The sequence below is a fragment of the Neovison vison genome, chromosome 9 (genome assembly GCF_020171115.1).
Source record: "Neovison vison isolate M4711 chromosome 9, ASM_NN_V1, whole genome shotgun sequence".
Classification (NCBI taxonomy): Eukaryota; Metazoa; Chordata; class Mammalia; order Carnivora; family Mustelidae; genus Neogale; species Neogale vison.
Genome location: NC_058099.1, coordinates 20,825,934 through 20,851,044, shown reverse-complemented (window position 1 = coordinate 20,851,044; position 25,111 = coordinate 20,825,934). Strand labels below are relative to the sequence as shown.

Sequence of the window (25,111 nt, the reverse complement as noted above, 5' to 3'; positions counted from 1 at the left end):
GCACAACAATGTGAGCGTACTTTAAGGATACACTTTAACATGGTTAACATGATAAATTTTATATAATATATTTAAACATACATACACGGGAGTGGGGGCTATCACATCTAAGAGGTACAGACTAGGAATTCTTTTTTTTTTAAGATTTTATTTATTTATTTGACAGACAGAGATCACAAGTAGGCAGGGAGGCAGGGAGAGAGAGAGGAGGAAGCAGGCTCCCTGCTGAGCAGAGAGCCTGATGCAGGACTCGATCCCAGGATCCTAGGATCATGACCTGAGCCGAAGGCAGAGGCTTTAACCCACTGAGCCACCCAGGTGCCCCCAGACTAGGAACTCTGCTAAACATACTGCAATACATGTGACAGACTCCAACAACAAAGGATTATCCAACCCAAAAGGTCAATGGTGGCAAGGTTGAGAAATACTGGTCTAAGTTACAGCTGACTCTTGAACAATGAGGGGGTTGGGGCACTGATGCCCACATAATCAAAAATCTGTGTGTAACTTTTGACTCCCCCCAAATTAACTATTAATAGCCTACTGTTGACCAGGAGCCTTACAATAACATTAACTATCTATTAACACATATTTTATAGGTTCTATGTATTATATACTGTGTTCTTAAAATAGGCCAGGGAAAAGAAAATGTTACAAAAACCATAAGGAGTGCATCTGGGTGGCTCAGTTAGCTAGGTGTCTGCCTTTGGCTCAGGTCATGATCCCGGGGTACTAGGATTGAGTCCTGCATCAGGACAGAGCAGGGAGCCTGCTTCTCCCTTTGCCTCTGCCTCTCCCTCACTCATGCTTTCTTTCTCCCAAATAAATAAATAAATAAATAAAATCTTAAAAAAAAGAAAATCATAAGAAAGAGAAAATACATTTATAATACTATACTGTATTTATCAAAAAATATCCATGTAAAGTGGACCTACATAGTTCACACCAGTGTTGTTCAAGGGTCAACTATATCAATAACAACCTTGCTAAACTATTTTGCATATCCATTGAGCAGTCTTATTTCTAGGAATGTATTTTGGAGAAAAATGAGTAGTGAACAATTATGCATGCACAGAAGTTTTTATTGCAAGGCTGTTTATAATAGAGACAATGTTGAAATAATTAAAATTTCCATGACAAATGAGAATGGTAAAATTAATTTCATTATAATCATGTGAAAGAAAACTACACACCTGTTTTTAAAAAGTCAAGGTAGGGGCTCCTGGGTAGCTTAGTTGGTTAAGCATCTGACTCTTAATTTCAGCTCAGGTCAAGATCTCAGGGTCCTGTGGTCCAGCCCTGTGTCAGGCTCCATGCTCTGGTTGAGATTCTCTCTCTCCCTTTCCCCCTGTCCCTCCCCCAGCTCACACTCGCTCTAAAATCTTTCAAATATTTTAAAAATAAATAAATTACAAGTCAAAATAAACTTTTAGGTGTAAACTTGGAAAGATGTCTATAATACATTAAGGAAAACAAAAACAGTATCCAAAACAATTGGTATACATAATCTCCCCTAGGATTTACAAATAATCAAAACCTATATTAAATTTCAAAGTCTTAAAGGATACATGCCAAAATATTAACAATGATTGATATTAAGAGGGAAATTTTCCCTTTCTCTAGATTGTTATAGTCACGTATTATCAGGAAGATAAAGACATTAAAGTATAGCATTGAGGTTAATATCCAACAGTTACTAATAAAATAGTGACTGGGAATAATTCTTTGAGCAGCAAAAGGTACTGCTAGCAGTCCTATGGGGAAGATTTGGTACATTATCAAAAGAACTGCCATACCTTCAAAACCCCAGGGATTTCTTTCATTTAACCTGGACCAGGATGAGCTGTCTTGTGGGTGAAAGAAATGGAAAGTATCAAGAGCTGTGACTTTGAAGCATCTGCATTGAAAGCATCTGCATTGTTTGTTGGCCTCTGACCATTCATTAGTAATTTCATATCTGAATGAAGAAGCTTAGAATACTTAAAAAGGCAAGTTGAAAAATGACCATGGTAAGTAAATGGTAAGTAACAACACACTAAAGCTGTGTTTTCCAAATAATAGGTTATGATCCATCAATGAATCAACAAAAAATTTAGTAGGTTATGATCAACTTGATAGAACATAATAGATCCAATAAAATAGAAAACTCTGTGTACTGGGTCTAGATGAAAAAGAACTTTTTTTGTCAGGTGCCTGATGGCTCAGTTGGTTCAGTGTCTGACTCTTGGGTTTTGGCTCAGGTTATGATTTCAGTGTCATGAGATCAAACCCTATATTGAGCTCCATGCTCAGCAGGGAGTCTGCTTGAGATTCTCTCTCCCTCTGCCCCTCGCCTGCTCTTGCTCTCTTTCAAATGAATATTCTTCAGGAAATTTCTTTATGTGGGTGTGATCAACAAACTTGAATGTTACTGCATTATATACTTTTTTTTTAAAAAAGAGTTTATTTATTTGACAGAGAGAGATCACAAGTAGGCAGAGAGGCAGGCAGAGAGTGAGAGGGAGGCAGGCTTCCCGCTGAGCAGAGAGCCTGACGTGGGGCTGGATCCCAGGACCCCTGGATCATGACCTGAGCCGAAGGCAGAGGCTTTCACCCACTAAGCCACCCAGGTGCCCCCACTATATACTTTAAAAAAGATATATATTTTTGTTAAGATTTTATTTATTTATTTATTTAACAGAGAGAGAGAGAGAGAGACAGTGAGAGAGGGAACACAAGCAGGGGAGTGGGAGAGGGAGAAGCAGGCTTCCAGACAAGCAGGGAGCCGGATGCGGGACTCAATCCCAGGATCCTGAGATCATGATCTGAGTCAAAGGCAGATGCTTAAGGACTGAGCCACCCAGGCGCCCCTAAAAAAGATACTCTTGAGATGCCTGGGGCCACAGTTAGTTAAGCATCCATCTCTTGGTTTCAGTTCAGATCATGATCTCAGGGGCCTGAGATCAAGCCCTGTGTCAGGCACCCTGCTCAGCGGGGAGTCTGCTTGAAGATTCACTCCCTCTTCCTCAGTCCCTCCTCTCTCTCAAAAAATAAAATAAGTAAGTCTTTAAAAAAAAAATATATATATATATATATTCTTACACAAGATAGTGTTAGAAGTGTTCTTATTTAACTTCAGATTAAAGTTGTTCTCGGTGTCATACCTTTTTTTCTAAGTTTTTTTTTATTCAAGTAATCTCTACATCCAACATGGGGCTTGAATTCTCAACCCCAAGATCAAGTGTCACATGCTTTTCTAACTGAGCCAGCCAGGCACCCCTCAATGTCATATCTTTTAATATTTCAACTTGTCTACATTTTCAATTTGCCATGCATTTGAAAACTACTTATTTTTTATTTTAATAAATTTTATTTACTTAAGATTTTATTTATTTACTAGACAGAGAGCACAAGCAGGGGAGAGGGAGAAGCAGGCTCTCTGCTGAGCAGTGAGCCATACGTGGGGCTTAATCCCAAGACCCTGGGATCAAGGCCATGAGCAGAAGGCAGACACTTATCCTACTGAGCCACCTAGGCGTCCCCAAAATTAGGTTTTAATATTGGTAATATTAATTAATAATTAATTTAAATAATAAAATAAAAGGAATTAGAGTATCACATCTTGTTTTTAATGATGTGTTTTTTAATAAAATACAAATTTTCATTAAGGAATTAATTAATTTATTTATTTATTTAAAGATTTTATTTATTTATTTGACAGAGAGAGATTACAAGTAGGCAGAGAGGCAGGCAGAGAGAGAGAGGAGGAAGCAGGCTCCCTGCTGAGCAGAGAGCCCGATGTGGGACTCGATCCCAGGACCCTGAGATCATGACCTGAGCCGAAGGCAGCGGCTTAACCCACTGAGCCACCCAGGCGCCCTCATTAAGGAATTTAAAATTTAAAATATTTCTCCTAGGGGCGCCTGGGTGGCTCAGTGGGTTAAAGCCTCTGCCTTCGGCTCAGGTCATGATCCCAGGGTCTGAGATCAAGCCCCGCATCGGGCTCTCTGCTCAGCAGGGAACCTGCTTCCCTTCCTCTCTCTCTGCCTGCCTCTCTGCCTACTTGTGATCTCTGTCTGTCAAATAAGTAAATAAAATCTTTAAAAAAAAATTGTTAGGGGCACCTGGGTGGCTCAGTGGTTTAAAGCCTCTGCCTTCGGCTCAGGTCATGATCCCAGGGTCCTGGGATTGAGCCCCACGTCAGGCTCTCTGCTCAGCAGGGAGCCTGCTTCCTCCTCTCTCTCTGCCTCTCTCTCTGCCTGTCTTTTTGCCTCCTTGCCATCTCTGTCTGTCAAATAAATAAAATCTTTTAAAAAATTGTTAAAAAAATTAAATATTTCTCCTTTATGGGAGTCCTGTAGAGAACTTTATGCTATTTTTGCCTTAATCCAACTCAGATTATAATAGTATATCATAATATTGTTAATAAATTGACATTTTGCTTTATATAATTTTGAATTTTAAAAGGATAGTGCCATCTGGTGGTTCTCCTGAACATGTTCACATTTCTCTTGGGGATATATCAAAAAGTGGGGCTGCTCTTTTGCATGTGGATATCCAGTAGGTGGTAATTGTAACTTTCTGAGGAGGTGCAAAACTGTTTCCCAAAGTGGCTATGCCTTTTTACATTTCCACCAACAATGTATGAGGGTTCCAATTCCTCCTCATCCTGGCCAACAATTGTTATTTTCCGTATATTCTATTATAGCTATCCTAGTATGTATAAAGTAGAATCTCATTATAGTTTTTTTTTTAAGATTTAGATTTTAAAAAAAGATTTAAAGAGAGAGACACAGTGAGAGAGGGAACACAAGCAGGGGGAGTGGGAAAGGGAAAAGCAGGTTTCCCTCCGAGCAGAGCCCAATGTGGGGCTTGATCCCAGGATCCTGAGATCATGACTGGAGTCAAAGGCAGACACTTAATGACTGAGCCACCCAGGCACCCCTCCTTATACTTTTGATTTGCAGTTGCCTAATAACTAATGTTGGTGGGCATCTTTTCGTGTGCTTGCTGACCACTTGCATATCTTCTTTGGAAAAATGTCTATTCAGATCCTTTGTTCACTTTAAAAAATATATATATATATTTATTTATTTGAGAGATGGGGAGATAATGAATGAGAGAGAGCAAATGTGTGTGCGAGCCGGAGAAGGGGCAGAGGGAGAAGGAAAGAGAATCCCAAGCTGACTCTGAGCTCCACCAGAGCCAGATATTGGGGCTGGATCTCATCACGTGGAGATCATAACTTGAACTGAAAGGAGGAGTCAGAGGGCTAATCAAATGAGCCACCCAGGAGCCCCTGTTGACTTTTTAGTTGGTTTGTTCATCTTTTTGTTGCTGAGTTGTAAGAGTTCTTTATTCTGGATACTAGACCTTATTGGATATATCATTGCAAACATTTTCTCCCATTCTGTAGATTGTCTTTTCACTTTCTTGAGTGGAGAGTTAAGCTTTTCATCTAATAGCCCCTATCAACACGCTTTTTGAAACACCCAATATCTACAACAGTCTAACACATTGTCTACTCATTCCTCTCACATAGGCAGACCTTGTCTTTTTTTGTTCTGCTGTATGTCTACATAGTGACCAGCATGCACTAGGTGCTACTATTTGTTGAATAAACAAATTCTTCTGGAGTCTCTAAGGACAATATCATAGATCATCAATTCAACTGACTATAGGAGACTGACAACATACATGATTAAACAAGACCATTTAGGGCTTGCAGTAAAGGGAGTGCACACACCCCATCTTCAAGCTAGTTTAACTGGTCTTCATGTAAGCATTTCATTGTCCTGTTCTACCAATCCAAAACAGTTTCTTCACGTCTCCCTAAAAATATGCCAATCTTTGGTTCATTAGGGTAGCTGAGTAATGTCAGGTATACCATGAAAAACAATACTAGAGTGCACTTGTGATGAGCACCTGCTGTCCTATGAAGTGCTGAATCACTATATTGCACACTTGTGTTATATATTATTATATATACTATGTGTTAACTGGAATTTAAATTAAAACTTAAACCAAACAAAACAAAACCCCGCAGTACTAGATTTCAGAATTCACCTTACTCCTGCACAGAGTTTGGGAGTTCCTTCGCTAACTATGTATCCTCCCCCAGGCTATTGATCCAGAAGCTGCCGCTCATCACAGGTCTGTAATAGGGTCCGGGGGACTTTAGCCCAGATTCCTTGCTATAGTCGAATGCGATGCTGGACGGCGTCTGGAAGAAGATACCCGCCGAGGAAAACTTGTCCCTCGATGGGGCGCGTGCAGCCATACAGGCATCCAGGTTCGGGCCGCGGAGTGGGGAGAAGAAGAAGAGCCAAAGTACTTGCAGGTCAGGGCCTGCTGAGAAGCCTCACTCTAGCCCTGGAGACCCTAGTGCTCGACTCAAACGACCGCCCTGCCAGCCGAATAACGAAGCGCTGCGACGAAGGAGCCTTCACGCGGCGGAGGAAAGCATACGCACTGGCTGACGCGCCCTTACGCGGGACGCCGGCGGAAGACCGATTGTCACCGCAGCGGGCCGCGAGAGGGGTGGGGCGGGATTGCCTCTTTCCCAGCGCCTGCGCAGAGAGCTGGCTTCCTGGGGCCAGGCGGGGGAAGGTGGGAACTAGCGCCGAGCGCCGGGAAGCCCACTGCGTGCGCAGGCGCACTCAGGGATCTGCCACTACCTCCAACACCCGTTACCCCCGCAGGCCTCCGGGGCGGGGCGGGAGGGGGCGGGGCGAGGCGAGGTTGGGGGGGCAGCGCCCTCTCCGGACGGGGGTAATTAAAGGGGGAAGCCCCGCCTCTCGCTGTACGCTCACTGCAGCTGCTGTGGACTCCACGTCTGCTCTAAGGAAATTATGTTACCCAACACGGGGTAAGGGCATGGGGGCGTTGCGGGGTGGGGAGGGGAGAGGGGGAAGCCGCGGCAGGGCGGAGTGCGCGCCTAGGTGGGGCCGGAGTGGGTGGCTCGCGGGTCGCGGCCCCTGCGGTGAGAGAGCGGCTCTGGAGTGCGGCTCCACGCTGGGCACGCAGTGTTGCTGGAACCCGCGGTGATGCCTGAGTCGGAGTTGTGCACCTCTGGGGGGGGACAGCCACGTGCAAGTCTCTCCCACAAGGAAAGGATCCAGAGTGGGTTACCCCGCCGCTCGCGGGGCAGGCCCTGCCTCGGACTTTCGCGTGTTTTGCTGAAGGTTTGCAAGTTCTAGGTGAAAGGTCACTGTACCGCTCACGGTTCTTCACTTTTTCCGAACGCTCAGTTCCGAGGTAATGAAATGATAATGGGGTGTTTTAAAAAGGGATTTTCAAATTAGTAAAAAATTAAATTAATCTTAAATATGGGTATCTTTTTCACGGTGGCGGTTCACTTAAGATTTTTTCTTTTTTGTTTTTTAAGATTTTATTTATTTATTTATTTGACAGCGAGAAATCACAAGTAGACGGAGAGGCAGGCAGAGAGAGAGAGAGGAGGAAGCAGGCTCCCTGCTGAGCAGAGAGCCCGATGCGGGACTCGATCCCAGGACCCTGAGATCATGACCTGAGCCCAAGGCAGAGGCTTTAACCCACTGAGCCATCCAGGCGCCCCACCATCTACCATCTTAAATCATTTTAAGTGTACAGTATATTCGCATTGTCTGCAACCATTCTCCAGAAATCTTTCAACTTGGAAAAGAAACACTGTACCCATTAAACAACTGGCGCACTCCTCCCTTCCCTTTAGCACCTATTCTACTTTCTGTTTCTATAAAGTGTAGAGGTTTTGAGTGGGGTGACTTGTTTATTTTATAACTTGCTTGAAACATACAGGCACATGGTCAAAAGACTAAAAGGCTCAAAAGGGTGTAAGGTAAAAAGTGAGTTTCCCCATCCTTAACATTCAGATTCCCATTTATTCACTGGTATGTTTCCAGAGATAGTTTGTGCATTTTTAAACATTTGTACACCACTGTAAACACAGAGACCACTTTTAAAAATAGTGGCACACTCCCTTTTTATTTTTACATAGTGTGTCTTGGGACATATTTTTACGTACATTTTACATATGTGTATGCACATCTTCTCTTTTATTGGTTACATGGTATTCTATTGATGTACCATATTTTGTCCAACCAGTCCCCAATCACTGGATACCAGATCATTTCTAGTTTTTCTTACTGCATAATTGCTGCAGTGATTAAACTTGTATCCACTGTTTGTATATAATTGTGTATGTATGACAAATTCCTGGAGGCAAAGTTTGAAAAAGTGTATGCACTTTATATTTCAATGGCTAATATCCTCAGTGCTCCAGGGAGATTGCACACCCAAAAGATTGAATGAGATTTCCTAATCCTACACGTTGGCAAACAACAAAATGTTTGATAATAAAAATACTTATTTTGATACTAAAAACCTAATTGAAAAAGATGGCACCTCATTACAGTTAAATTTTTCATCATTAGTGAGGGAGGGGATCTTTCTATATGTTTAAAGTAATAGTCCACATCAAGGAGCAATTTTGACTCCTATGGGACATTTGGCAATACCTTGGGACACTTTTGGTTGTCATAATTATGTATGCATGGGAGTATGTGCATCTTTAGAGTCCAAGAATATTGGTAAATGTTCTGCAATGCACAGTATAATCCCTTACAGATAAATAATTATCCTTTCCAGGGCGCCTGTGTGGCTCAGTGGGTTAAAGCCTCTATCTTGGGTCATGATCTTGGGGTGCTAGGATAGAGCCCTGCATCAGGCTCTCTGCTCAGCAGGGAACCTGCTTCCCTTCCTTTCACTCTGCCTGCCTCTCTGCCTACTTGTGATCTCTGTCAAATAAATAAATAAAATCTTAAAAAAAAGAATTATCCTTTCCAAAATGTCTATAGTGCAGATTGAGAAATTCTGGTTTAAGGCCATCTCTGTATCTTTTTCTTTGCTTGGCTTAGACAACTAGGTTTTGATTGATTTCTTAGAGTTCCATTTGAAAAAAAATTGTTGTATGTCATATGTGTTACAAATATTTTCAGATTCTTTTTCATTATGTCTTAATTTTGTACTATTTATCATGCAGAAACATGTTTTGATTGAGTCATAGTCTTTTAAGGCTTTTGTGGTTTTGTGACAAACCTATAGGGCCTTCTAAAGGTAGGATTTTCTTTTGAATTGATAAGTATTCTTCTGGATTTTTATTATTTTTTATTACTTTTATTTTGTTTTTACTCAGATTTCTCATTCAACTGAGGTGATACTCTATTTTGCTTACTATTTTGACAAAGGAAGTGAGTTAGGAAGCCCTCTTTCTTTTGGTTCTGATGACTGGCTGTACAATTGCACCAATACTGTTGACTGACTAGTTAATCTTTCTTTCTATTAGAAATTCCACCTGTCATATAACTGAAGGGGATCTGTTTCTGGATTTTCTATTTTATTACTTTTGTCTGTCTATTCATGCACCAGTACCAAAGTAGTTAATTGCTCTAGCTTTAGAAAATGTTTAAATATCTGGGAAGGCTAGTTTCTGCCTCATTTGGAATTTTTTTCAGAATTTTCCTGGATATTGTTGGATGTTTCTTTTTCCAAATGAACTTGAGTAGCTTATATAGTTGTTTTTTTTTTTAAGTGGTTGCTTTTCTTTTTAAAAACTTAAGAAAAATTAAATCACTTTTACTCTGATTTTGAGGTGCCATAGAAGTTTGGGAGATTGTAATGTAGATGAACTATGTTAACAAGTTTTAGCCATCCACCAGTGGTACTGACAAATTGGGACTCTTGCTTGCTTTCCTGCCTCTTATGGCTCTAACGTTTTTGAGCTGGAAGGGGGTTTCTTAATAGGACAGCCCAGGGCTTCAGGTTAAGAGGAGAAACTGTCTTTGCCTTTCTTTTTGCCAGTGCCTGAAACTCTTTGTGAGGAGAGAAATGTCCTTTATCCTACTGGGAATCAGTCCAACTGTACCAAAGGCAAAGGGATGAGGCTTTTAAAGCATAGTTGAGACATGTCTTGGATTTCTTTTTTTCAATTGTTAAAAATTATTTATGTGTTTTATTTTTTTTTTAAGATTTTATTTTTTGTTTGTCAGAGAGAGAGAGAGCACGCGCGCACAAGCAGGGGAGGGGGACAGCAGGCCAAGGGAGAAGCAAGCTTCTCCTGAGCAAGGAGCCGGATGAAGGGCTTGATTCCAGGACCCTGGGACCATGACCCAAGCCAAAGGCAGATGCCTAACGGATGAGCCACCCTGGCATCCCAAGATTTATTTATGTATTTTAGAGAGAGAGTATGTGCACATAAGTGGGAAGAAGGGCAAATAGGGAGAGAGAATCATCCAGTAGACTCCCCGCAGAGTCTGGAGCCCTCCATCTCACAATCCTGAGATCATGACTTAGGTCATGACCTGAGCTGAAATCAAGAGTTGGACGCTGGGCGCCTGGGTGGCTCAGTGGGTTGGGCCGCTGCCTTCGGCTCGGGTCATGGTCTCGGGGTCCTGGGATCGAGTCCCATATTGGGCTCTCTGCTCAGCAGGGAGCCTGCTTCCTCCTCTCTCTCTCTGCCTGCCTCTCTGCCTACTTGTGATTTCTCTCTGTCAAGTAAATAAATAAAATCTTAAAAAGAAAAAAAAAAAAGAGTTGGACGCTTAACCAGTTGAACCACCTAGGTACCCCAAGATCTGGGATTTCTGTTTGTCACATTTAATGTAGAAATTTTGATGTGTAAATAACTTAAAATGTCTAAAGTAAGTAAAATTTTATCACTCCCTCAAACAATACGAGGACCTAGAAAAGTTAAACTCTAATCACTGTTTTTAACATATGTTATTATATTTTAATTCTTTGTGCAAATATTATTTATTATTACTTATGGTATTACTAATTATTATTGTAAATACATTTGTAGATTTCTGTACTTAATTTACCAGGGTTTTTAAAATTTGTTTGTTTCTATTTTTTTGTTTCTTTTGTTTTAGTATTTTTGGCTTTTATGTCTTCTTGCACTTCAGACCTCCCATCTAAGAACATTTCTTCTTTTAATAAATAAGAAATGAGAAGGAAAAAAAATCTTTGTTGAAGTGAAAGAAACAATGCTGTCATTATTTGCAATTGATATGATTATATAGAAAACCAAGATAATGTGTAACTAAAGTCTTAGATTTAATAATTTTCAGTATACAAAAGTTTGTTCTTTTTTTTTTGCCTTAAAGATTTTGTTTATTTACTTGACAGAGTGAGAGGACACAAGCAGGGGGAGTAGCAGAGGGAGGGAGAGGGAGAACCAGGCTCCGCACTGAGCCTGTCACCCCATGTGGGTCCAATTGTAGGACCCTGGGATCATGACCCTAGCTGAAGGCACACGTCTATTTCACTGAGCCACCCAGTGGCTTATCTGAGCATCCGAGATAAGCTGATTCTCAAATAATATGTGGAAAAGCAAAGGTCCAAGCATAACTCTTGAGGAAGAACAAATTGAAAATACTTGCCTTATCAGTTAGTAAGATAAAGCTATTAACAGTTAAGACGGTGCAATCCATATGGACCAATGGAATAGAAGAGAAGGCCTAGAAACAGCTGTATTTATGGAGACTCATCAGCTGTATTTATGGAGACTCATCTTGACAAAGCTAGAATTGAAGGTCTGTAGAAAAGATGGGCTTTTTAGACTGGGACATTTGGTTGTCCTTACTGGAAAAAAATGTAATTCGATCCATCCCTCAATTCATATATATAAGTTAATTCTAGGTAAATTTTTTTTTTTTAAAGATTTTATTTATTTATTTGACAGAGAGAGATTACAAGTAGGCAGAGAGGCAGGCAGAGAGAGAGAGAGGAGGAAGCAGGCTCCCTGCTGAGCAGAGAGCCCGATGCGGGACTCGATCCCAGGATCCTGAGATCATGACCTGAGCCGAAGGCAGCGGCTTAACCCACTGAGCCACCCAGGCGCCCCTAATTCTAGGTAAATTAAAGACTAAAATTTAAAAGATAAACCGTAAAATTTTTGAGAGACAAATTAATACAGTTGTGGTTAGAGAAGGATTTTTTTTTAACCCAAAAGCATTGGCTGTAAAAGAAGATTCATAAATTCTACATGAAAATAAAGAATTTCTGCCCATCAAAAGATATTATAGGAGCTCCTGTGTGACTTAGTCGGTTCAGCATCTGACTTTGGCTCAGGTCATGATCTTGGGATCATGAGATGGAGCTCCCTGTCAGCTTCCTGCTCAGCGGGGATCTGCTTCTATCTCTTCCTCTGCCCCTACCCCAACTCATGCTTTCTCTCTCTCTCAAATAAATAAGTAAAATCTTAAAAAAAAAAAATTGTAAATGTAGTGAAAAAGCAAGCCACAAGTAAGAAGCTATTTTAAGTATATATGGTTTATAGATACCATATATTTATTATTTATATTTAAATATGTAAATATATGAATATGTATTTACATACAGGAATACCATTAAATTTATTAGAGAGAGAGAGCATGAGCAGGGGGAGGGGCAGAGGGAGAAGCAGACTCCCCACTGAGCGGGGAGCCTGATGTGGGGCTTGACCTGAGCTGAAGGCAGCCACTTTACCGACTGAGCCACCCAGGCATCCCCATACATGAATACTTTTTTTTTTTTTTTTTTAAAGGGTGGTTCTTTTTTTTTTTTTTTAAGATTTTATTTATTTATTTGACAGAGAGAAATCACAAGTAGACGGAGAGGCAGGCAGAGAGAGAGAGAGAGGGAAGCAGGCTCCCCGCTGAGCAGAGAGCCCGATGCGGGACTCGATCCCAGGACCCTGAGATCATGACCTGAGCCGAAGGCAGCGGCTTAACCCACTGAGCCACCCAGGCGCCCACATGAATACTTTTTTGATGAAGTTTATTGTAAGTAACCTCTATACCCAGCATGGAGCTTGAATTTATGACCCTAAGATTAAGAGTATCATGCTCTTCTGACAGAGCCAGCCAGGTGCTCCAATATATGAATACGTACGTAGATTATATGTTTGACCTATAATAGTATCCTATAATCCATCAGTTTCACCAATAAGAATATATGCCTTAGGGAAACTGTTGCCCATGTGACTGGAAAAAGTGAACAAGAATTTTTTTTCTAAGGTTTTATTTATTTATTTGAGAGAGAGAGATCACAAGCAGGGAGAGGGGTAAAGGGAGAAGCAGACTCTCCACTGAGCAGGGAGCCCGATTTGGCACTCGATCCCAGAACCCTGGGATCATGACCTGAGCCAAAGGCAGAGGCTTAACTAACTAAGCCAACTAGGCAACCAGAACCAAAATATTTTTAGCAACATTTTTCATGATAGAAAAAAGAAGTTTCCTGAGGGAATAAGAGAGAAACCAATTTCCACAATACTTTTTATGAGTGAAATTCAAAATAGTACAGTTTTGGACAATACAATGAGACGAATGAAATTTTTTTGCGGTGGTGGGGGGAAGAGAGAGGGTTTATGAGTTTCCTAGGTCTGCTGTAACAAAATAACCACAAATTGAGTGGCTGTAAATAAATTAATTCTCTCACAGTATCAGAGGCTAAATGTCTAAAGTCAAGGTATCCCTTGGGCCATTCTCCCTCTGGGATTGTGGGTAGAATTCTTCCTTGCCTCTTCCAGGGTGTGAGAGCTTCTGGTGACAGTCAGCAACCCTTGGTATTCTTGGCTTGCGTCACTCTAGTCTCTGCCTCTTTCATCGCATGGTGTTCTTGTATATGGGTCTTCATGTAGTCTTCCCTCTGCGTTTCAAATCATACTGGATTAAGGGCCCACCTGACTCTAATATGACCTCATTTTACCTAACATCTGCAACAATCCTGTTTCCAAACAAGGTCACATTCTGAGGTACTAGAGGTTAGGACTTCAACATATCCTTTTGGTAGATAGAATTCAATACACAACAGGGATGTAATGTCTGGCTTCACGGGGGTTCAAAATTAGTGTTCCCAGGGCGCTTGGGTGGCTTGGTCAGTTGAGCATCTGACTTCAGCTCAGGTCATGATCCCAGGGTCCTGGGATTGAGCCCCGTGTCAGGCTTTTTGCTTAGCGGAGAGCCTGCTTCTCCCTCTCCCTCTGCTGCCACTCTGCTTACTTGTACTCTCTCTCTGTTAATAAATAAATAAATAAATAAATAAATAAAAATCTTTTTTAAAAAAATGGTGTTTCCTCTCATCGAATTGATCATAAATGTTCATCTGTAAACAATTTCTAGCTTTAGGGCTATACTGTTTAGGAGGCCCTTGGCTTAGCCATAGATGTGTTGATACTAGGAATAGTAAAAAAATGGGAATGAGTAGTCATATGTAAACTAGTTGTTACTTTCTGGGGTGGGAGAATAAGGAGGAGAATAGAATTAGAGGAATGGACAGGTGGCTTCTGGAGTGTTGGTAATACTGTTTTCCTTCCCTCTTCTCTGTTCTCCATCTTTCCTACCAAAATGTTTATTTCTTGTTTTAAAACTCTTCCTCATGTTTACCTCTGACCTTTTCTGGAGTGTAAATCCTATAGATCTTGGCAGAGACCTTATGCTCTTTTTTGTTAACAAGCCTGTTTATGTGGTTACTGTACCCTTTTCTCTTTGCTAATGTCATTTTCACTATATTCTCTTTAATCCTTCTCCTTAGACAAGCTTTTTGGTTTTTTTTTTTTTTTAATGCCCAGCAGGCAGCCCAGCGTATGGGGCTTGAACTCACAATCCTGAGGTCAAGACCTGAGCTGAAATCAGAAGTCAGCTGCTTAACTGACTAAGCCACCCAGGCACCCCACCACTATCAATTTTAAAACCTTTGCATCATCTTCAGAAAAGACCCCATATTTCTCAGCTATCAACTCCCATCCCTGCACCCCCAGTCCTAGGCAACCACTATCCTTGTGTCTCAATAGATTAGCCTGTACTGAACATTTCATTTAAATGTAATCATACAATGTATGGTCCTTTGTAACTGGCTTCTTTGACTTAGCATAATGTTTTCCAGGTTCATTCATGTAACATGGATCAGTACTTTCTTCCTTTTTATTGTTGAATATATTCCACTGTATGGGTATACAGCAATTATTTATCCTCTCATCAGTTGATAGACATTTACATTTTTTCCAATCTGGCTATTACTAGCAATGATGAGCATCTGTTACACATTTATTTGCTTTTAGATAATTTCTTTTAAGTGGTATGTATTCATTGAAGAAAACTTGAAAAAGCCTGAAGAACATAAAGAGTGTGATAAAATTTATTCATAATTGCATCACTCAAAAATAAACTTTGTTAACACTTTTTCTGTGGGGAAAAAATTACTTTCCCCACTTTTTCTGTGGGGAAATGTGTGTATAGTTTATTAATTCGCTATTTCTTGTTAAGGTTTCCTTTTTGTCTGGGGGTGTCTGGGTGGTTCAGTTGGTTATCAGTTGCCTTCAGCTCAGGCCATGATCCCAGGGTCATGGGATCGAGCCTCATATCCGGCTCCCTGCTAAGCAGGGGAAGTCTGCTTCTTCCCCTCCCCCTGCTCATAGCCTTTCTCTCCCCTCGCTCACTCTCTGTCTTTCAAATAAATGAATAACATCTTTTAAAAGGGGTGTTATATGTAACTAAATAATCCTTGAACACTACATCAAAAACTAATAATACAGTGGCTAACTGAATGTGATTAAAAAAAAAGAGTAAAAAATCAAAATTTAGGGGCGCCTGGGTGGCTCAGTGGGTTAAGCCGCTGCCTTCAGCTCAGGTCATGATCTCAGGGTCCTGGGATCGAGTCCCGCATCAGGCTCTCTGCTCAGCAGGGAGCCTGCTTCCTCCTCTCTCTCCCTCTGCCTGCCTCTCTGCCTACTTGTGATCTCTCTCTGTCAAATAAATAAATAAAATCTTTAAAAAAAAATCAAAATTAAAAAAAAAAAAGATTTTCCTTTTATCAGGCCAGATATTGTTTGCCCTATCACAAGGCTGGCCAACTGCAGTTGTAATAATTTTTAAATCATTATGCAGTGGCAGTATCACAGAGCTGTTAGCTATCAGAGATGGAGGGAGGAAAGAAAGTTTAGAGAAAGTTTTTTTGATTTTTAAGATTTTTTTTATTTATTTGAGAGAAAAGAGAGAGGCCAAGGCGGGGGCGGTGCAGAGCAGAAGGAGAGGGAGAGGCAGACCACCTGCTGAGCGAGGTGCCCATTCGGGGCTTGATCCCTGGACCCCAGGATCATGACTTGAGCCAAAGGCAGATGCCTAACCGACTGAGCCACCCAAGTGCCCCTGCAGAAAGTTTTAGGGGAGGAAGCATAAATATTGTGAAAATATGCATAAGTTCCTGATACTAACAAGTAAGTAAAACACTGAGGTTTCTTATAAGGTCATTATTTTTCTGTTGTAGGAGGCTAGCAGGATGTACAGTTTTTATCACAGGTGCAAGTCGTGGCATTGGCAAAGCTATTGCATTGAAAGCAGCAAAGGATGGAGCAAACATTGTCATTGCTGCGAAGACCACCCATACAAACCCCAAACTTCCAGGCACAATCTTTACTGCTGCTGAAGAGAGTGAGTGAATGGGACAATGCCATTTCTTGAAATGTTCTGTGGTTTCAGTAGATGGGAAATTTGCTGGAGACTTTATAGCTATTTGAAAGCTACTCTAAACATAATTTTATCTGGTTATAGAAATATTTTGTCACCTGGGGGCAAGGATTTAGGAACTGTGTCTTTCCCAGCACTTTTGTATGATATGAGAGACTCCCTTTAAAAATCATGTCTCTTAAGAGCAGTGGTTCTTGGATCTGTGCAGAGAATAGGGGAGTGGAAATGAGAGGTGGTTGATGTGAACACTTGGAAAAAGTTCTCCATGTTTTTTATTCTCTGTGCTTTTGAAACTCATTATCTTAATACTTTAAGTTCACAAGTAATTATCAAATGCTTCTAGTCAAGGCATTGCGCTAGGCACGATATCAGGAGGGAGGGCTTAAAATTCAACTTTGGTGGATATTGCTAGTTTTGTTAGTCATGTTAATAGCATTGTGGTTATGTTAGGGGAGCACATATCAGGTATTTATGAATGAGACGATGCCTGAGATTTGTTTTAAAATATACTCCAGCTGAAAACAGGATCGGGAGTAAAAAAATTAAACAACTGGCAGAGAATTAACAGTCATTGAAGATAGGTGATAAGATTCATGGTAGTTAAATATACCGTTCTTTATAATTTTGTCTTTTTCTTGAATTTTTTCATAATAAAGGTTTTTTAAATTACCTTCCTTTTTTCTTTTTTCTTTTCTTTCTTTTTTTAAAAAAAGATTTTATTTATTTATTTGACAGGGAGAGATCACAAGCAGGCAGAGAGGCAGTCAGAGAGAGAGAGGAGGAAGCAAGCTCCCCGTGGAGCAGAGAGCCTGATGTGGGGCTCGATCCTAGGTCCCCGGGATCGTGACCTGAGCTGAAGGCAGAGGCTTAACCCACTGAGCCACCCAGGCGCCCCTTTTTTTCTTTTTAATAAAGTTTTTTAAAATTACTTTTTTTTTTTTTAAGGTTTATTTATTTATTTTAGAGAGCACACACATGTGCTCAAGAGTGGTGGTAGGGAGAGAATCCTCAAGCAGACTCCCTGATGAGTACGGAGGCCAAGCAGGGCTCAGTCCCATGACCCATGAGATCATGACCCAAGCTGAAACCAAGAGCTGGATGCTCAACCAACTGAGCCACCCAGGCACGCCCCCCACTTTTTGCTTTTTAATATAGTTGGTCTCTCTAGTCGGAGGCTGGATGTGGGTTTGTCTGTCCTACAGTAGGGTGGCGTCACTAGCAGTTATAAGAACAGTTACTTATATTGATTTTCTGAAAATGGGGTACTTCTTTTGGTTCACAGCAGAATGAAAAGGTTAGTATTTGAATGTCTCAATGCTTTTTTGTTTGTTTGTCCTTTGTAGTTGAAGCAGCTGGAGGAAAGGCCTTGCCATGTGCTGTTGATGTGAGAGATGAAGAGCAGATCAGTGATGCGGTGAAGAAAGCAGTGGAGCGATTTGGAGGTAGTACCTTAATTCTGAAATAATTATTGACTGTTATAACTATAAATTTAAAAAATTTTTTTAACTTTCCTAAGTCTTCGGAGTATAACCAGATATGAGTATTCAGTTATGTAGAAGTGCAGCTTAAAACCACGTGATGACTTTTGTATTGTTAAAAGTTATTTTGAGGGGCGCCTGGGTGGCTCAGTGGGTTAGGCCGCTGCCTTCGGCTCGGGTCATGATCTCAGGGTCCTGGGATCGAGTCCCACATCGGGCTCTCTGCTCAGCAGGGAGCCTGCTTCCCTCTCTCTCTCTCTGCCTGCCTCTCCGACTACTTGTGATTTCTCTCTGTCAAATAAATAAATAAAATCTTTAAAAAAAAAAAAGTTATTTTGAGTAAACATCCACCATTTATTCTCAAGTTAGGCCCTTGACAGTAACGTACATCAGCCCTTGACAGTAACGAACATGTAACCAACTAGTTTCCCAGATCTCATCCTCTTGCCTCTCCTCAACGTAGTCATCAATTTGATGACTTTTGATATTTACTGGATTAAGTATAGATAACTTACTGCCATTTAAGATGTTTCACATTCTGATCTCAAAAGACTTTTTTTGGTTCCATCTTTTTTCTATGCCCCTATATAAATATGTAAATACTTTATTCTTTCTCAAATAGTTTACTTCCATATCCTTGCCTTGAGGTTTTTGCCTCTTAACTTTTTCTCTTTCCTATCCTGAGACTTCTCCAGTGCCTACCTGTCCATCTCCATTCCTACCTGAAATGCTCCCTTCTCTGAGTGTGAAATCCCACCTCTCTGTGGTTATATCTTACCTCCTTCATGAAGCCAATTTCCTCACCATGCCAACTAGTCAGAAGTGTATTTTTCTTTTTCTGAATTCCTAAAATATTCCTTTGATCCTTGTCTTGTAATACTTTATTTTTTTTTTAAGATTTTTTTTTTAAACTTGACACAGGGAGAGGGAACACAATCAGGAGGAGTGGGAGAGGGAGAAGCAGGCTTCCCACATAGCAGGGAGGCCGATGTGGGTCTCGATCTGAGGAGCCTGGAATCATGACCTGAGCTGAAGGCAGACACTTAACAACTGAGCCACCCTGGTCCCCCTACTTTATTTTTTTAAAAGATTTATTTTATTTTAGAAAGAGAGAGAGAGAGCTGGGGTGCGGGGAATAGAGGGAGAGGGAGAGAATATCAAGTACACTCCCCACCAGGCATGGAGCCTGACACCGAGTTCAGTCTCACAACCCTGAGATCATGACATGAGCCTAAATCAAGAGTGGGACACCTAACCAGCTGAGCCCCTCAGATGCCTCTATTGTACTGCTTTAGATCTTAGTATTTTTTTTCCTCATTTAGTTCATAAACTTCTAGAAGACAGGTGTTGGGGGTGAGCTAAAGCTTTGATGGTATTATACCAAGGCACATGGCCAAGTCCAAATCCTGCCCAAACTATTACCACTCTTCCCTGCTCCCCCTATAATATTCCAGAGACTGTATGTATGTACATGTGAAAGATACTGACCAATGGGAAAAAATATCTTATTGTCAGCATGACTTGTGTTTATAACCTTTACTGCAGAGTACTACGTTATAAAGGGCCGGAGCACAGAGTTTAGTTTTCAGTTAGGAGGATATGTTTTCCATACCTTCGAGGGGAAACCAAAAATTTCCCAGTATGTTTTAATACTTTGTTTTAAGATTTTTATTTATTAGAGAGAGAGAGAGGGAAAGTGTGTGCTCGCATGGGCGCACAGAGGAGGGGCAGAGGAAGAGGGAGAGAAACTGAAGCGGACTCCGCGCGAAGTGCACAGACCAACCCAGTCTCGATCTCCCAACCCTGATACCAAACTGAGCCAAAATCGACAGTCGGATGCTCAGAGGACGTCACCACCCAGGCCCTGCCCCTATTTTGCTACTTATTATTGAGAAGGTCATCTGAAACACACTTTCTTTTTGATAAATTTACAGATTTGCAGTGGAGTTACCTCTGCTCTGAAGTCTTGCCCAAGATTTTCTTTCCTCCTCCTTAGTATCCACTTTGATGTATTTAAAATTGTTTGCTTTCTTGGGCGCCTGGGTGGCTCAGTGGGTTAAGCCGCTACCTTCGGCTCAGGTCATGATCTCAGGGTCCTGGGATCAAGTCCCGCATCGGGCTCTCTGCTCAGCAGGGAGCCTGCTTCCCTCTCTCTCTCTCTGCCTGCCTCTCCATCTACTTGTGATTTCTCTCTGTCAAATAAAAAAAAAAAAAAAATCTTTAAAATTGTTTGCTTTCCTTTTACCCATCAGTTTCTGCTTTCCTGGCATAACAGTGCACAATGAAGAGGGAATTCTTTTCAGCCACTCAGCTGCCACTCTCATATAACTATTAAGGATGCCACATTTACAAGAAATGATTCATAAGCTGCTCCTTTTTTTCCCCCCCTCTGTACTGTTTTTCCATGAAGATGCGAAGCCTTGATTTTTTTGTTTGTTTGGTTTTAGTTGTATACTGTGGTTGCTACCGTTGTGACCTTCTGTTTTGGCATTCTCTGGGGCTTTGAATTCTGCCTTTTTGGAAGACTTTACTTTTTCCCGATATTTCTCTCTGCTGGAGAATTGTCTTTAATAAAATCCTGAACAGTTGATAATGCTTTCAAACCTGTGCCTACAGGGTGCTCCCTATCACCCTGCCTTCCCTCACCTTCAAAGTTTTCCAGGCCTTGAGTAAATTATGCTCTTTTTTTTTTTTTAAGATTTTTATTTATTTATTTGACAGACAGAGATTACAAGTAGGCAGAGAGGCAGTCAGAGGGAGAAGGAAGTAGGCTCCCCGCTGAGCAGAGAGCCGGATGTGGGGCATGATCCCAGGACCCTGGGACCATGATCTGAGCCGAAGGCAGAGGTTTAACCCACTGAGCCACCCAGGCGCCCCAAATTATGCTCTTTTATAAACCATAGAATCATTCTTTCCTGCAACCCTTTTTTTCCCCCTGAAGCATGCATATATATATATATATATATATATATATACACACACACACACATATATACCTATATATATATATATATATATATATAATTTTTTTTTGCTTGTGCATTACTTTTCACTATTGTTCCCTGATCCATTTTAATTTGGGCCATCTGAGTGTAGAAATTTTGACCTACCTTAATTAGAACTATTTTTTCCTTTATCACTGGCAAGTCAAACATAGTTTACCACGTCAGTGTATCCCCATTTCTCATCTACTTTCTTTGCTTTTGAGCCCAGATGTTTGCTCTGCTAACATCTTTGTCACTTACTACCACATAGTGAGAGAGATGAAGTCAATAAAGTCTGAATTTGCTTAAGGAATCTATTGATTGGGTCAACCCTTACTAGCTTCATCTCTCTGAAGAGGGTAATTCTACACAGGGTGGTGTATATACCCATCAGGCCAGCCTCTCACTCAGACCTCTCCTCAATTCGCTTTGCTCCCACCTGGCTTCTTAGCAAGAATCATCTTTCTTGCCTCCCAGGCCCTAGCAGAGTGCCTTTGTACTGTAGCCACTCACTGATTATCTTTCAGTGGTGAGGCTGAGCAGCTCGTAGCTTTGTGGATTGACAAGTATGTCCTGATTTAAATATGCTCTTCATATGGGGTGCCTGGGTAGTTCAGTGAGTTAAAGCCTCTGCCTTCGGCTCAGGTCATGATCCCAGGGTCCTGGGATGGAGCCCCACGTCAGGCTCTCTGCCTCGTGGGGAGCCTGCTTCTTCCTCTCTCTCTGCCTGCCTCCCTGCCTACTTGTGATCTCTGTCTGTCAAATAAATAAATAAAATCTTTTAAAAAATGTGCTTTTCATAGATCATTGCTATTTGTGAAGATAGCCATCATTATGTTCAGTCTAGGAGGTTGGTAGTCACAGAATCTAGAACTTGCCTCAGATATGTGGATGACTTGCTTGAGTTGAGATTTGTTATAATGGAGTTATAAGATGTATAAGATGTATAAGTTATAAGATGTATAAGATGTATAAGATGTTGTTGAGTCCAAAGTTAGTCCTAAGGACACATTTTAAGAAAACATTATCAGGGCACCTGGGTGACTCAGTCAGTAAGTGTCTGCCTTCAGCTCAGGTCATGGTCCCAAGGTCCAGGGATTGAGCCCTCCATAGAGCTACCTGCTCAGCAGGAGACCTGCTTCTCCCTCTACCACTCCCCCTGCTTGTGTTCCCTCTCTCACTATGTCTCTCTCTGTCAAATAAATAAATAAAATCTTTTAAATAAATAAATAAAACCTTAAAAAAAAAGAAAAAAGAAAAAACATTAGCAACACAGAGTTTATACAGAAGAATATGGAAATTGAGGAATGAGTATGTGATCAAGATTTTATAATACCATGTATGAAAAAAGGGTACTTAGGACTAAAATACATTATCCACGTATTGTGAGAGAGGGGCTTGGTAAAGAGGACAACAGAAAATGTTTATTGCAACAGTCTAAGCCCACAATAGAAGTTGTGATATTTCTCTTTAACTGAATATTAAGTGCCCTTTAAAAAGAAGTGTGAATCATGGAGAAACAGAGAAGTGTTTTAAGATACTTTCATATTTCATCAGGCTCCCTGCTCTTCCCTCTCTCCCTTTCTCTCTGCCTGCCTCTCCATCTACTTGTGATCTCTCTCTGTCAAATAAATAAATAAAATCTTAAAAAAAAAAAAAAAAAGATACTTTCATATTTTACTATTTTCATTTAACATTATTTAACTAAACTTGTAACTAAAACTTGTAATTAAACTTCTGAACAAGATTATGTTACATAATGAGGGACCGACAGAACATGCATAAATAATCATTATTATAGATTAATTTTGTGTATTAATTACTAAAACAAACTTGATATACTTTGATGATTTGCCTAGAATTGAAAATTCACTCTAGGTGTTTTCTCTTTTCCTAGTTCCCAAGACCAGGAAGGACCTCTTTTATTAAAGTGAGGGAGACTAGTGAGCTTGGAAGTGGGGAGGGCCTTGGAAAGATGATAGAGAGAAGGGAAAACTTTTAGGAAGTTAACCTAAGGTTCTTGGAGATAAGGAGAGAAGACCAGGAGGTAAGAGAACAAACTAGGAATCGAAGCTACAAACCTCTGAGGACTAAGCCTCCTTGTGGTTTCAGGTGGAGCTCTGGAGATTGGCTTTCTCCATTGTGCCAGTGAAAATCATTTGAGTGTTTCACCACAGCTATCAAATCTTGCTTGCTTTGGTATATTGTCAGTCATATTATCTAAAAGAAGTATTTGTGAGCCAACTTAGGGTTCAACTATATAGAATGAATGTTTTTATTTCTTTTTGTTATAAAGTTAAAATTCCATTAATGGGAAGTTGGTTATTCGAAAACAGGAATTGATGTTTTGGTGAACAATGCCAGTGCTATTAGTTTGACCAGCACATTGGAAACACCTACGAAGAGAGTGGATTTGATGATGAATGTCAACACCAGAGGCACCTTTCTGACGTAAGTTACAGTGGTTGGGGAGAATCTTGCAATGTGTTTTCAGAGAACTTGTTGTGAACAGACTTGAACCAGATTAGCAATACAGTTTAAAACCTAGTCTCTTGTTTTAAAGGCTTTAAAGTGCTCCAAGTCAGTAAATGGTATTTTAAATAGTTTTATTCAGAGCTCCTTTCTCTGTGACTCTAATAAAGTCTGAAGTATAGCTCCAACGTTTTCAAACATTTGCATGAATGCATGCCAACTCGTCTGAGTATTCAAATCAGCAGTAGTCTTTGCTTTCTCTGAAAAACACTGGTTATAGTTATGTAAATCATAGGAAGCTCATTATGAATCACATTTTTTCTATTTTTATTAAGTTTTTAATTTTAATTCCAATATAGTTAACATGATTGTTATATTAGTTTAATTGTCTATGAATCACATTTTTTAAAAAGATTTTATTTATTTATTTGACAGAGAGAGAGAGATCACAAGTAGGCAGATTGGCAGGCAGAGAGAGAGGGGGAAAGCAGGCTCCCTGCCAAGCAGAGAGCCCGATGTGGGACTCGATCCCAGGACACTGAGATCATGACCTGAGCTGAAGGCAGAGGCTTAACCCACTGAGCCACCCAGGTGCCCCTATGAGTCACATTTTAATATAACAGAGGGTTAAGGCTATCTTGGGGAATATCAGGATGAATACAGGATACAGACTGAAACCAGATGTAGTTGTGATCTGTTCTGAACTGGTCAGACAATCCACTCTTGTTTGTCCACTTTTTATCTGTTGACTCTCAGGTTCTATCATTTTTTCATGTGGACGTAAGGAAAGATCAGCATAGAACTTGTTTGTCCGTGCATGTATCTTACATGTACCTGCCTTACAGTTATACATAAAATGGGTTAGGACTGATTAAGACCTTGGGCTTTGGAGTTAGACTCCTTTAAGTATGTGCGATCTCATGACTTTTTTCAAGAAACTTAACTTCTTGCAGATTCTTTTTCCTCTTTTGTGAAATGGGGACAATGAAGTATGTCACAGGATTGGTTGTGAGGGTTAAATGTAAAATTTGTTGTTAATATGGGACTTTCTCTTAGAGATACATTTTGTTGGGTCTGCAAAACTGGGCCCTGACACAGTAAAACAGTTTGTTTTTATTAGCATCTTTATTAGCTGTGCATATGAAAAAGATCAGATTTACACAAAATTCCAGATTTCTAGGTTTTCGTGAAGCATTGGAAAATCGGGCCACAGCATACCCACATGGCATCAGTTAGGCACATAGCAGAGTGGCTGAGTGTGGACTGGCTCATTAGAGACATTAGCTTTAGCCTTTTGTTACATTGCAGTGTGACTCCTAGATACCTGAAACTGAGGACAGGCTAAAAAGTTGCCATTTTTATCTCGTGCGCTTGCCCTGCTGTTTTTCTTAAAGAGGGAAGTAAAATATTTCTCATACCCATGTGTCTTGTCTGAAGTGGGAAGATGAGACATACGCCAACAGTGCCATATGTTCAAGTAAAATGAGTGAGAGCTTACTTCTTTGTAGACGTGGGGCATATTTCTATAAATTCAGTATGTAAAGTCTATCTCTATTGAATGGAAATCACTGTGAATCCAACCATAGTAAGAACTATGGCAAACATACAGAAAAGATTGTGGTGAAAGACTTCTATAGAAAAAGGACTAACACTTCAATAGGATTTGTGTTTATTTTCAAATAAAACCAGCCGCGCT

General features: G+C 40.6%; 1 protein-coding gene across 2 annotated transcripts in view; it reads left to right on the top strand.

The window, feature by feature from the left end:
* Positions 1-6,739: 6,739 nt before the first annotated feature.
* The window catches only part of HSDL2 (hydroxysteroid dehydrogenase like 2), a 60,536-nt gene continuing 42,164 nt past the window's right edge, over positions 6,740-25,111 (top strand). Inside the window, exons 1-4 of one of the 2 annotated variants that reach the window (XM_044265124.1) lie at positions 6,740-6,847; positions 16,282-16,445; positions 17,825-17,923; positions 23,280-23,394. In XM_044265124.1, coding sequence (XP_044121059.1) covers positions 6,831-6,847; positions 16,282-16,445; positions 17,825-17,923; positions 23,280-23,394 — 395 coding nt within the window. In that variant the 5' untranslated portion in view covers positions 6,740-6,830. The remainder of the gene's footprint in view (positions 6,848-16,281; positions 16,446-17,824; positions 17,924-23,279; positions 23,395-25,111) is intronic. The other variant, XM_044265125.1, reaches the window with a different exon arrangement.